The 13,625-nt window shown below is 34.8% G+C and overlaps 1 protein-coding gene across 1 annotated transcript in view; it reads left to right on the top strand.

Moving 5' to 3' along the window:
* Positions 1 to 12,770, top strand: part of NMD3 (NMD3 ribosome export adaptor) — a 42,535-nt gene extending 29,765 nt beyond the window's left edge. Inside the window, exons 12-16 of the mRNA XM_082625865.1 lie at positions 3,252 to 3,364; positions 4,173 to 4,245; positions 9,976 to 10,082; positions 11,013 to 11,083; positions 11,405 to 12,770. Coding sequence (XP_082481991.1) covers positions 3,252 to 3,364; positions 4,173 to 4,245; positions 9,976 to 10,082; positions 11,013 to 11,083; positions 11,405 to 11,535 — 495 coding nt within the window. The 3' untranslated portion in view covers positions 11,536 to 12,770. The remainder of the gene's footprint in view (positions 1 to 3,251; positions 3,365 to 4,172; positions 4,246 to 9,975; positions 10,083 to 11,012; positions 11,084 to 11,404) is intronic.
* The last annotated feature ends 855 nt before the right edge of the window (positions 12,771 to 13,625 follow it).

Below are 13,625 nucleotides of genomic sequence, written 5' to 3'. Positions count from 1 at the left end.
ACTTTTTTTTTTTTTTTTGCATGTTAATGTCCAATTATTCTAGCACCATTAGTTGAAAAGACTGTCTTTGTTCCATTGTATTGCCTTTGCTCCCTTGTCAAAGATCAGTTAACTGTATTTATTTGGGTATATTTCTGGGCTCTTTTATTTTGTTCCATTGATGTATAATATTTGTTTATTCTTTTGTCAGTACCACACTGTCATGATTACTGTAGCATTATAGTAAGTCTTCAAGTTGGATAGTGTCAGTCCTACAGCTTTGTTCTTCTCCTTTAAAATTGTGTTGACTGTTCATGATCTTTTGTCTTGGTATAACTTTAAAAGCAGTTGTTGATATCCACAAAATATCTTATTGGAAATTTTTTTTAATTGAAACATAGTTGACATACAACAGTATGTTATTTTTAGGTGTACTACACAAGTGATTTGATATTTTCATGCATTATGAAATGATCACCATGATAAGTCTAGTTACCATCTGTCCCCATACAAAGTTATTACAGTATTACTGACCATATTCCTTATGCTGTATATTATGCCTCTGTGGCTAAACTTGTTGGGATTTTGATTCGAATTGCATGAATCTGTAGGTCAAGTTGGGCAGAACTTACATCTTGACAATATTGAGTTTTCCTGTCCATGAACATGGAACGTCTCTCTGTTTTAGTTCTTTGATTTTGTTCATCAGTTTTGTAGTTTTCCTCATACAGATCTTATACATATTTTGTTAGACTTACACCTAAGTATTTCATTTTTGGGGGGGTGCTAATGTAAATGGTATTTTTAAAATTCAAATTCCACTTTCTTATGTTGGTATATAGGAAAGTGACTTTCATTTATAACCTTGTATCCTATAACCTTGCTATATTCTGGGAGCTCTTTGGTCCATTTAAATTTTCTATGTAGATGACCATGTCATCTGCAAAGATAAGTTTATTTTTACCTTTCCAATTTATATACCTTTCATTTCCTTTTCTTATCTTTTGTATTAGCTAGGGTTTCCAGTAGGATATTGAAAATGAGTAGTGAGAGGGAACATTCTTGCCTTGTACCTGATCTTAGTGGGAAAGCTGCACGTTTCTCACCATTAAGTGTAATGTTAGGTTTAAGGTTTTTTTTTTAATAGATATTCTCTATCAGGTAGAGGAAGTTCCCCTCTATTTCTAGTTTACTGAGAGGTTTTTTTTTTTTTTATCATGAATGGGTGTTGGATTTTGTCAAATGCTTTTTCTTTATTGATATCATCATGTGATTTTTTTTCCTTTTTAACCTGTTGATTTGATTAATGGGCTACATTAATTTGATTTTCACGTGTTGAACCAGCATTGCATACATGGGTTAAATCCCACTTGGTAATGGTGTACAGTTCTTTTATGTTTTGTTGAGAATTTTTGAATCTATGTTCATGAGAGATTGGTCTGTACTGTAGATTGCTTTCCTTGTAATGTCTTTGTCTGGTATTGGTTATAAGGTAGTGTTGACCTTGTAAATGAGTTAGGAAGTATTCCCTCTGTTTCTGCCTTTGGGAAAAGATTCTAGAGGAATGGTATAATTTCTACCTTAAATGTTAGCTAGAATTCACCAGTGAATCCATCAGGGCCTGGTGCTTTTTATTTTGGAAGATTACTAATATTGACTCAATTTCTTTAATAGATATAGGTCTATTCCTTTGTCCTTTTGACATGACTTTCCTAGTCTTTGAAAGCATCCTTACTTGGTGGGACAACACCACAACATTTAGGTGTTCCAAAATCACATTGTATAATTCCTACCCCATATCTGAAATCAGGTGTTTCTTCAAGGATGTAAGTCTGATTTCTTCCACTATACAATAGTATTTAGAGGCCCCCCCAAACTGTATAGTAACAGTGCTCATTTCTATTGAGGTAATATTGTGTCTTGAGACAAAAATAACTTCCAGTAACTTGAGAAAATCAATGGGAATGGAAGAATTACTTTTCATATTTTTCTTTAAAATAAAAAATTTGATAATATGATTAAGAACAAACGTTTAGGGCTTCCCTGGTGGCGCATTGGTTAAGAATCTGCCAGTGCAGGGGACACGGGTTCGAGCCCTGGCCCAGGAAGATCCCACATGCTGCGGAGCAACTGAGCCTGCGCTCTAGAGCTTGTGCTCTGCAACAAGAGAAGCCAAGACAATGAGAAGCCTGCGCACCGCAATGAAGAGTAAGCCCCCGCTTGCCTCAACTAGAGAAAGCCCATGAGCAACAACAAAGACCCAATACAGCCAAAAATAAAAACAAATTAATAAATAAATTTATAAAAAAATAAAGAAATGTTTATTATTTAAGCACCACCACTTCCCCTCAGACATATATGAAACTACTTTCTTTGCTTTCAAAAAATGCATTTAGCTAGAATTTAGTGTTTCCCTGGTAATTTGATTTTTTTTCCCATTTTTTTCCTAAATCTGGGACCTGTCTGTTATTTCAGTTTCTTCCTCTCTCTCTACCTCTTCTTTTCACCTCTTTGAGATTCCTTAATTCTATCTATAATTCTTATTATTTTGCTCTTGATTCCATTTTACTTTGTTCTGTTTTTGTTAGTAAAAGGTATTGGCACATGCTATACTTCATTCAGCCGGGAAGTTTGAAATGTCAGTTACAATTGCTTGTAAAATTCCATGTTTGGAAAGGGACATTAATGATTTTCTGCTTTAAAAGTTCAAACTTGAGATGATGTTTCCATGGTATATAGTTTAAAAAAAAGTTATACCTCAAAATAGTAGACCTTCAAAAAACTGATGAAGATTTGGGTTCTGTTGTGGTAGTGGTGCCGCTGGGATTGCTAGATTATTTTCTCTGAAGCCTGTTTTTTTTAACCTTATGTGTAAAACAAGGGGTTGCTTAAGATATTTTCTGGATTTAAGATTCCCCTACTTTTTTAGTTATTCTTTTTACTCAGTCTGTGTTGGCCCATCTCCCTGTGAGAACATTTCTTTTGAAAATCCTACATATGTGTCTCTTTTTACGTGACAATGTTAATGTTTTATAAAAGCCTTGAATAAAATCTTAACAAAATATTTATTTTATGAATTATGAGTCTTTCTGTACTCATAATTCAGTAATTTGTTAATTTTGACAGTGATTCAGAGATCTGGAAAATAAAACAATTTCTGTCTTTAGAATGAAAATCAGAAAACCAAAATCAACATTGTATTTAACTTTTCTATGAGATGCTTTTTAAGTTATGCCTAGATTATTGAAGAGTTCATTTTCTTTCCTGTTAAGCATACCCTCGGGGAAGTCTGGGTACAGAAAACATCTGAAATGAATACAGATAAACAGTATTTTTGTCGCACTCATTTGGGACATCTTCTAAATCCTGGAGACCTGGTGTTGGGGTTTGTATTATTTTATAGTATTTTAAACTGCCGACTAACATTGTAGATTTTCTCTGGGAGCCAGCAAAGCTATCTAAAATAAAGTTGTTTATCCTAAAAAGAATTTAAGAGTTCTTAGGAGCCATATAGCTCACTTTATTATTGATAACTAAATGAAATTATTGATTGGACAGAAGCCCATAGTTATTCCATTTTGGCCATCATCTTAAAGAGTCATTTATTATAAGATTTTGAGTAATTGAACCCTGAAGTAGTATGATTAGATTATGTTTGTAGTTTTTGGGGGGAGCAGGTAGTATTTTATTATGCATATGCTGTTGTTAAAATATTTCACTTTTAAAATATGGCAGCTATATATGTAAAGGGTCTTTATAGGCATAGGATAGTCCATTCTGATGCAGAGCTTATAAGCATGCCTTAAACATTATTTTTGCTCTTAGGGTTTCAGTTCCTTTTACTAGAGAATGAGGGGTGTTTTGCTTTTGTTGTCTATAAATTGAATGGAACCATGTAACTGAATCCTAATGTTAGACTGATATATAAGTCTGTTTTGCTTCTTTTACAAGAGTATACTAAGGTGGACAATAATGGATGACATGTGAAACTGAGAGATAGAGTGCATTATTATCTTTACCAGGATCTGTAGAAGCCTGTTCACTGTATAGTACACTGCAAAACTTCTGAAGTGGGAAAGTGTATTAAATGTTTGATCTTAGGAGGAACTGTTAGGTGATCATCTATAAAATAAAAAGTTACATGGAAAGAGTAAGTGTTTTTGTTATTAAGTGTTTCATTGTTTTCATTTCAGGTTTGATTTGGCCAACTGTAACTTAAATGATGAGCATGTCAACAAAATGAAATCAGATAGAGTCCCAGATGTGGTAAGGCTTTAGATTTTCTTCTTTTTCATGTGTTGAAGATGATTGATGAAACTCTTATGGGTAAGATGCATGAGTTCACATTTTTTTTTGTTTGTTTGTTTGTTTGTTTTGCGGTACGAGGGCCTCTCACTGTTGTGGCCTCTCCCGTTGCGGAGCACAGGCTCCAGACGCGCAGGCTCAGTGGCCGTGGCTCACAGGCCCAGCCGCTCCGTGGCATGTGGGATCTTCCCGGACCGGGGCACGAACCCGTGTCCCCTGCATCGGCAGGCGGACTCTCAACCACTGCACCACCAGGGAAGCCCGAGTTCAGATTTTTGAAAGTAATCAATTTAGAGGTTTCTTTTGAAATTGCAGTTAAGGTATAATAGCAAAACCTTCATTTAAGATAATTATTCTTAGTGGATAAAACCCAAGATTTATTGAGTTTTTTGGTTGCTCTTATAATCAAATTTTCATTCTGTCAAAATACTTGATATAGTATCTGTAGAGTAAAAATAAATTTGCAGCTAGAAATGATGACCTTTAGAATTTATTCCTGTTCATTCTTTTAGGCTCAGCTTATTTCATGTATTGTTAAGAAGGCATTTATAGTTAAAACCATCATTCAGGTTTGAATATAATTGTAGTTGAAAATAATCTTCACAGTGTTAAGTCTTAGAGAAAGAATGTTACTTCTGAAAAAAATCTGTTAAATTCTAACATGAGTTTATCAGAATCCTGAGCAACAGTGAATGTGAAACGTGAAAGACCCTATCTCCTGTTTGCTTTACTTAATCTTTTAAAATAAACATTGATCTCTTTAGCTGTGGGCAAAAATAAAGTCATGGTTTAAGAAGGGCTCCCCTCCTCACCACCCAGTTGTGCTTTTATTAATTAATAAATTAGGAAATAGAAGCATGGTTTCGGTGTAAGTCTAAATAGGTATTTTTCAAAAAGGTCATAAGAGAAGATCAAATGGTCTTACATAGATTTTGTATTATAAAGTTATTTTCATTTATTCCACACTTTATTAAATTGTTCTAGGATATACAGTTGTGAAAATATATATAATTCTATAAGTGCTTATTAGTAGGAATGAAAGGGAGAAAAATGTCTGCCTATGATAATGTTTCAGAGTGATTTATGTGAATGGTAGCTGAAAACTGAACTTTGGTATAAAGGAAGAAAAAAAACCACCAGAAACATGAAATTTTTGGTAGAAAAAAATTTTAATTTTCAGTCACTGGAAAATTTCAGTTAGTAAATTTTAACAGTTATACGAATAATGGCTAAATGCATTCTCATAAAATATTAAGTACATTAATAAAAATGTTAAAAGTTCTCTTGACACCAATTTTTTTTTATTTTTATTATTATTTTTATTTTTTTTATTTTTTGCTTTATAACAAATTTAATCAGTTATACATATACATATGTTCCCATATCCCCTCCCTTTTGCGTCTCCCTCCCACCCTCCCTATCCCACCCCTCCAGGCAGTCACAAAGCACCAAGCTGATCTCCCTGTGCTATGCGGCTGCTTCCCACTAGCTATCTACCTTACGTTTGGTAGTGTATATATGTCCATGCCGCTCTTTCACTTTGTCACAGCTTACCCTTCCCCCTCCCCATATCCTCAAGTCCATTCTCTAGTAGGTCTGTGTCTTTATTCTTGTCTTACCCCTATGTTCTTCATGACATTTTTTTTTCTTAAATTCCATATATATGTGTCAGCATACAGTATTTGTCTTTCTCTTTCTGACTTACTTCACTCTGTATGACAGACTCTAGGTCCATCCACCTCATTACAAATAGCTCAATTTCATTTCTTTTTATGGCTGAGTAATATTCCATTGTATATATGTGCCACATCTTCTTTACCCATTCATCCGATGATGGACACTTAGGTTGTTTCCATCTCCGGGCTATTGTAAATAGGGCTGCTATGAACATTTTGGTACATGTCTCTTTTTGAATTATGGTTTTCTCAGGGTATATGCCCAGTAGTGGGATTGCTGGGTCATATGGTAGTTCTATTTGTAGTTTTTTAAGGAACCTCCATACCGTTCTCCATAGTGGCTGTACCAATTCACATTCCCACCAGCAGTGCAAGAATGTTCCCTTTTTTTCCACACCCTCTCCAGCATTTATTGTTTCTAGATTTTTTGATGATGGCCATTCTGACTGGTGTGAGATGATATCTCATTGTAGTTTTGATTTGCATTTCTCTAATGAGTAAAGATGTTGAGCATCCTTTCATGTGTTTGTTGGCAGTCTGTATATCTTCTGTGGAGAAATGTCTATTTAGGTCTTCTGCCCATTTTTGGATTGGGTTGTTTGTTTTTTTGCTATTGAGCTGCATGAGCTGCTTATAAATTTTGGAGATTAATCCTTTGTCAGTTGCTTCATTTGCAAATATTTTTCCCATTCTGAGGGTTGTCTTGTTTATGGTTTCCTTTGCTGTGCAAAAGCTTTTAAGTTTCATTAGGTCCCATGTGTTTATTTTTGTCTTTATTTCCATTTCTCTAGGAGGTGGGTCAAAAAGGATCTTCCTGTGATTTATGTCATAGAGTGTTCTGCCTATGTTTTCCTCTAAGAGTTTGATAGTTTCTGGCCTTACATTTAGGTCTTTAATCCATTTTGAGCTTATTTTTGTGCATGGTGTTAGGGAGTGATCTAATCTCATACTTTTACATGTCCCTATCCAGTTTTCCCAGCACCACTTATTGAAGAGACTGTCCTTTCTCCACTGTACATTCCTGCCTCCTTTATCAAAGATAAGGTGACCATATGTCCATGGGTTTATCTCTGGGCTTTCTATCCTGTTCCATTGATCTATCTTTCTGTTTTTGTGCCAGTACCATACTGTCTTGATGACTGTAGCTTTGTAGTATAGTCTGAAGTCAGGGAGCCTGATTCCTCCAGCTCCGTTTCTCGTTCTCAAGATTGCTTTGGCTATTCGGGGTCTTTTGTGTTTCCATTCAAATTGTGAAATTTTTTGTTGTAGTTCTGTGAAAAATGCCAGTGGTAGTTTGATAGGGATTGCATTGAATCTGTAGATTGCTTTGGGTAGTAGAGTCATTTTCACAATGTTGATTCTTCCAATCCAAGAACATGGTACATCTCTCCATCTATTTGTATCATCTTTAATTTCTTTCATCAGTGTCTTATAATTTTCTGCATAGAGGTCTTTTGTCTCCTTATGTAGGTTTATTCCTAGGTATTTTATTCTTTTTGTTGCAATGGTAAATGGGAGTGTTTCCTTGATTTCACTTTCAGATTTTTCATCATTAGTATATAGGAATGCCAGAGACTTCTGTGCATTAATTTTGTATCCTGCAACTTTACCAAATTCATTGATTAGCTCTAGTAGTTTTCTGGTAGCATCTTTAGGATTCTCTATGTATAGTATCATGTCATCTGCAAACAGTGACAGCTTTACTTCTTCTTTTCCAATTTGGATTCCTTTTATTTCCTTTTCTTCCCTGATTGCTGTGGCTAAAACTTCCAAAACTATGTTGAATAAGAGTGGTGAGAGTGGGCAACCTTGTCTTGTTCCTGATCTTAGTGGAAATGGTTTCAGTTTTTCACCATTGAGGACGATGCTGGCTGTGGGTTTGTCATATATGGCCTTTATTATGTTGAGGAAAGTTCCCTCTATGCCTACTTTCTGCAGGGTTTTTATCATAAATGGGTGTTGAATTTTGTCGAAAGCTTTCTCTGCATCTATTGAGATGATCATATGGTTTTTCTCCTTCAATTTGTTAATATGGTGTATCACGTTGATTGATTTGCGTATATTGAAGAATCCTTGCATTCCTGGAATAAACCCCACTTGATCATGGTGTATGATCCTTTTCATGTGCTGTTGGATTCTGTTTGCTAGTATTTTGTTGAGGATTTTTGCATCTATGTTCATCAGTGATATTGGCCTGTAGTTTTCTTTCTTTGTGACATCCTTGTCGGGTTTTGGTATCAAGGTGATGGTGGCCTCGTAGAATGAGTTTGGGAGTGTTCCTCCCTCTGCTATATTTTGGAAGAGTTTGAGAAGGATAGGTGTTAGCTCTTCTCTAAATGCTTGATAGAATTCGCCTGTGAAGCCATCTGGTCCTGGGCTTTTGTTTGTTGGAAGATTTTTTATCACAGTTTCAATTTCAGTGCTTGTGATTGGTCTGTTCATATTTTCTATTTCTTCCTGATTCAGTCTTGGCAGGTTGTGCATTTCTAAGAATTTGTCCATTTCTTCCAGGTTGTCCATTTTATTAGCATAGAGTTGCTTATAGTAATCTCTCATGATCTTTTGTATTTCTTATTTATTTATTTATTTATTTATTTTTCCCTATGTTGGGTCTTCATTTCTGTGCGAGGGCTTTCTCTAGTTGTGGCAAGCGGGGGCCACTCTTCATCGCGGTGCACGGGCCTTTCACTATCGCGGCCTCTCTTGTTGCGGAGCACAGGCTCCAGACGCGCAGGCTCAGTAGTTGTGGCTCACGGGCCTAGTTGCTCTGTGGCATGTGGCATCTTCCCAGACCAGGGCTCGAACCCGTGTCCCCTGCATTAGCAGGCAGATTCTCAACCACCGCGCCACCAGGGAAGCCCGATCTTTTGTATTTCTGCAGTGTCAGTTGTTACTTCTTTTTCATTTCTAATTCTATTGATTTGAGTCTTCTCCCTTTTTTTCTTGATGAGTCTGGCTAATGGTTTATCAATTTTGTTTATCTTCTCAAAGAACCAGCTTTTAGTTTTATTGATGTTTGCTATCGTTTCCTTCATTTCTTTTTCATTTATTTCTGATCTGATTTTTATGATTTCTTTCTTGCTGCTAACTTTGGGATGTTTTTGTTCTTCTTTCTCTAATTGCTTTAGGTGCAAGGTTAGGTTGTTTATTCGAGATGTTTCCTGTTTCTTAAGGTGGGATTGTATTGCTATAAACTTCCCTCTTAGGACTGCTTTTGCTGCATCCCATAGGTTTTGGGTCGTCTTGTCCATTGTCATTTGTTTCTAGGTATTTTTTAATTTCCTCTTTGATTTCTTCAGTGATCACTTCGTTATTAAGTAGTGTATTGTTTAGCCTCCATGTGTTTATATTTTTTACAGCTCTTTTCCCGTAATTGATATCTAGTCTCATAGCATTGTGGTCGGAAAAGATACATGTAGTCCATTTACATTTAAGGTAATTATCGATATGTATGTTCCTATTCCCATTTTCTTAATTGTTTTGGGTTCGTTATTGTAGGTCTTTTCCTTCTGTTGTGTTTCTTGCCTAGAGAAGTTCCTTTAGCATTTGTTGTAAAGCTGGTTTGGTGGTGCTGAACTCTCTCAGCTTTTGCTTGTCTGTAAACATTTTAATTTCTCCATCAAATCTGAATGAGATCCTTGCTGGGTAGAGTAATCTTGGTTGCAGGTTTTTCTCCTTCATCACTTTAATTATGTCCTGCCACTCCCTTCTGGCTTGTAGAGTTTCTGCTGAGAGATCAGCTGTTATCCTGATGGGGATTCCCTTGTGTGTTATTTGTTGTTTTTGCCTTGCTGCTTTTAATATGATTTCTTTGTGTTTAATTTTTGACAGTTTGATTAATATGTTGACACCAATTCTTGATCCCTACTTCTTTCCCTTAAGGTATAACCACTGTCATTAATTTAGTGTCTTCCTGGCATTCCTGTAAGCTTTCATTTTAAAAATTTTGTTGGATTTTGAGGTCCTGTTACCTAGTTCCCATTTTTTGTACCTTGCAAATATTTCTTACTTTTAGGTGTTAATCAAGAAGAGCTATGACCGTACCAAACGTCAGCGTCGTAGAAACTGGAAACTGAAAGAGCTTGCAAGAGATAGAGAAAACATGGATACAGATGATGAAAGGTCCCACTTTCTTTATATTTTATATGTTGTCTCAAAGGAAATTCTTATGATAAATCTTTATTGGTTTTTTTTTATCATAAAGAAATAGTCACCACACACTTGCTCCTTGCACTCAGTATTAATTTTCTGTTATCAGTATGTTGTTTGGATCAGTATGAACAGATGTAATGACATTTAACACAGATTTAGTTATTATTTCCTGGGTTATGACCTGACAATTGCAGTGTTATTATTGATGATTCATTTGAAAATATAATGAGCAATTACCTTGTGGATATCACAAATAGCAAATGAGTACTTATGATTTAGTATAAAAAGAAAATAGCACATTGATATCAAATATGCTGTTTTTCATACAACTTAAGGAGAAATGAAGATACTGTGTTCTAGAAAAGTTTATTGGATGATTGGAAAAGTGGCCTTAATGATGACATTAATGACGCTGATGTATAAAAAAAATGAAAAGTTTAAATAAAGTTGTGTCATGAAATGTGAGTGGGAAACAGCAATATTTCTAAAATATAGTCTCATAGTATAACTTAAAATACGTATATATAAGTATATAATGTTAAATAGATATTGTAAGTACATATTTGACTATTTCATCTATAGTCTTAAAGTGTGTGTATTTCAACTTGACTATACATTTTTTTAGGGGGAGGGTAAAGTATGAAGAGGTCTTGTTATTGTCTTATATTTAATGTCACCTATATTCAGGTGTGTATTTTTTTTAATAATGTAATTTTGAAAGAAAAGAATTTTTAGAAACCTGTCAGTATTTAATTAACATCCTTACTTGACCTTCAGTTAACTATTTTGAAAGATTTTAATACTTGGAACACACTTATAATGCTGAAAATGAAGAAAACATTAACTTCATACTTTCTTGGTAAAGGTGAAATACTTAAATGTTTCTTTATGCTTCGGTAGGCAATACCAAGATTTCCTTGAAGATCTTGAAGAGGATGAGGCAATTAGAAAAAATGTGAACATTTATAGAGGTTGGTGAATTAGGAGTATTTGATTTAAGTTGTAGCTTCTGTAAATAAATAAATTAACCCAGTATGAGTATTTTGGTATCTTAAACTCTGATTCCATAAATGACTTTTATCATGTGTTTTTAAAACTACTCTAAACATTTACCCCCCCCCAAAAAAAAATCCCAAACGTGCACAACAGTAAAACTTATTAAAATGTTGTTTACTATACCACATTTGATATCATTTGCATCCTAGCATGATCCCTTAATTTGCTGACCCCTGTACAAATATATTTGTATATTTCCATAGTTGTATTTGAAATCCTCTTTGTACTTTTCTTAGATTCAACCATTCCTGTGGAAGGTGACACAGATGATGAAGGAGCACCTCGAATTAGTCTGGCTGAGATGCTTGAAGACCTTTACATTTCCCAAGATGCTACTGGTGAAGAAGGTGAATCGATGATGACATAATGAGATCATGTTGTAGATGGTTTCCACATCCGTAGGCTCAGGATGTTGGACAAAATAATTTTTACTGTCTATTCTGTCTATGCCTTCATATTGAGAGAAGAGAAGTTTAGTTTTAAACCTGAATAAATATGACTATTTTGATTGTTCACTTGAAGCACTGATAAAGGTTGATGGCTTTGAAGTTTCAGATAAAAAAATGCAGAATGTAATTATTACTGATATTTAGGCCATTTTACGTATGGAATTTTATTGGTTTGTTTTTTTATCAGACACTAGTATTTTCATATACTATAGCTCTGGGTTTAAAAGCTCACAAGTTCTGATTCCTTGGAGGTTACCTAAATCTTCAAGCAGAAAACAAGTTTCATATTCTTTTTATATTGATTGCTTTAGTAGAAGAGCATATGAAGAATCATTTTTAATAAGAACTTGCCATGCACTTAGTCCACTTCAGATCATTTTTATGTCCTTGGGATAGAAAACTTGGGGTTCAGTTTATCGTTAGACATTCAGTAGGAAAGCTGTCTTTTTTATTTGTAATATTTACATCTTCAAAAGCTGTTAAGCTGGGTATTATCTTAATTTTCATTGCAGAAGAAGGTCTATTTAAAATATTTGTAGCAAACAATAAAGGTTAAATAACAATTTGTACCTTTGTTTTGGCTTGTGCCAGCAGCTTAGTGAAGTAGCTGCTTATGTCATAAAAATGTCTTCCTATCACTTCAGGGATTTTACTTTTAAAATTTTGGTTTACAAATTGAGAAGGAATTCTCTTTTTATAAGTTCCTATCACTGAACACATCACTATCAAAAAGAATATTAGAATCCAGCATATAGTTGATGAAGTAATGAAAATGATCTTCATGCTTTATAAAACCACGAATCAGATTTGAATGAGGAATGCCTTCCACATCCTTGAAGGAAAAGCATTGGCTTGGGTTTTAAAGTGTTCTGAAATGAAGTATTAAGATCCTATTTCTATAAGCAAGATCAGACTTACTAAGTGCTAATTCATAAATTCTATATATACTACTATATAAGGAAATTGAGTAAGTGCTGAATGGAACATTTTCCTTTTTTTAAGATCAGATTCCCTAATTCTGAAGTTTTGAATAAAGGCCTGTGCTTTCTAAAGTGGCTTCTGTCTGCATATTTAAAGTTTTACCTGTGGTCTGTGTTTACCTCTTCTATGTCAAGACTTTAAAAAGCATGAAAATAAAAACGTTCTCCCCCTTTTTTGTGTCCTTGAAGTGATTATGTGGGTGTCATATTTAAATTTCATGCAGGTTTCTGAAGTAGAATTAATGTTATTTAAGTACTTGTCATATGACTTTCCCACTGAAAAATGTAATTTTTCACTAACCTTATTTAGTCTTGTTTTCATGTTGTGTCTTTATGAGTAATGAAATCTGTTGGTTGAAAGAAGGTTGTGACAAGATGAGGGAATATAGCTGAAAGAAAAGCTGTTAGCCAAGAGTGCACACAGTTATATAGCCTTGATAAATCTACCATTTTAGAGGATAATTTCCAGGCTTATGTCCCAGAGTTGATACAACTTGAGGATGCTGGTATTAATCAAAATAACAGGAACCTGATTTATAACCCAATTTATAAATATTCTAAGTCAGTATGATTGATTATTTTTTTGTGGCCAAATCTGCATTTGAAGCTGCTGTTTTATTGGCAAGAGGCACTTGATGAGCAAGGAAACAGTTGAGGGGAGAGAGTTGCTTGTGTGGTTAGATGTTTAACAGCATCAAGCTAATTCCTTGCCTCAGTGGAACCCAGAATTCCAGACTTTGTGCTAGAGCACACTTCTCTGATCAGTTCTGAGTAAGTGCCAGGAGCTTTCCCATGACTCTTAAAATTTTAGTAAATGTGTTCATGTTGAGTCCTATCCTTTATTTTTTTAAAAAATAAGTTTATTTATTTATTTTACTTATTTATTTTTGGCTGCGTTGGGTTCATTGTTGCGCGTGGGCTTTCTCTAGTGGTGGCGAGCTGGGGCTGCTCTTCTTTGCGGTGCGTGGGCTTCTCATTGCGATAGCTTCTCTTGTTGTGAGCACGGGCTCTAGATGCGCGGGCTCAGT

This window comes from Mesoplodon mirus, assembly GCF_964341445.2.
Source record: "Mesoplodon mirus genome assembly, chromosome: 6".
Taxonomy (NCBI): Eukaryota; Metazoa; Chordata; class Mammalia; order Artiodactyla; family Ziphiidae; genus Mesoplodon; species Mesoplodon mirus.
This window is presented reverse-complemented; position numbering and strand designations above follow the sequence as displayed.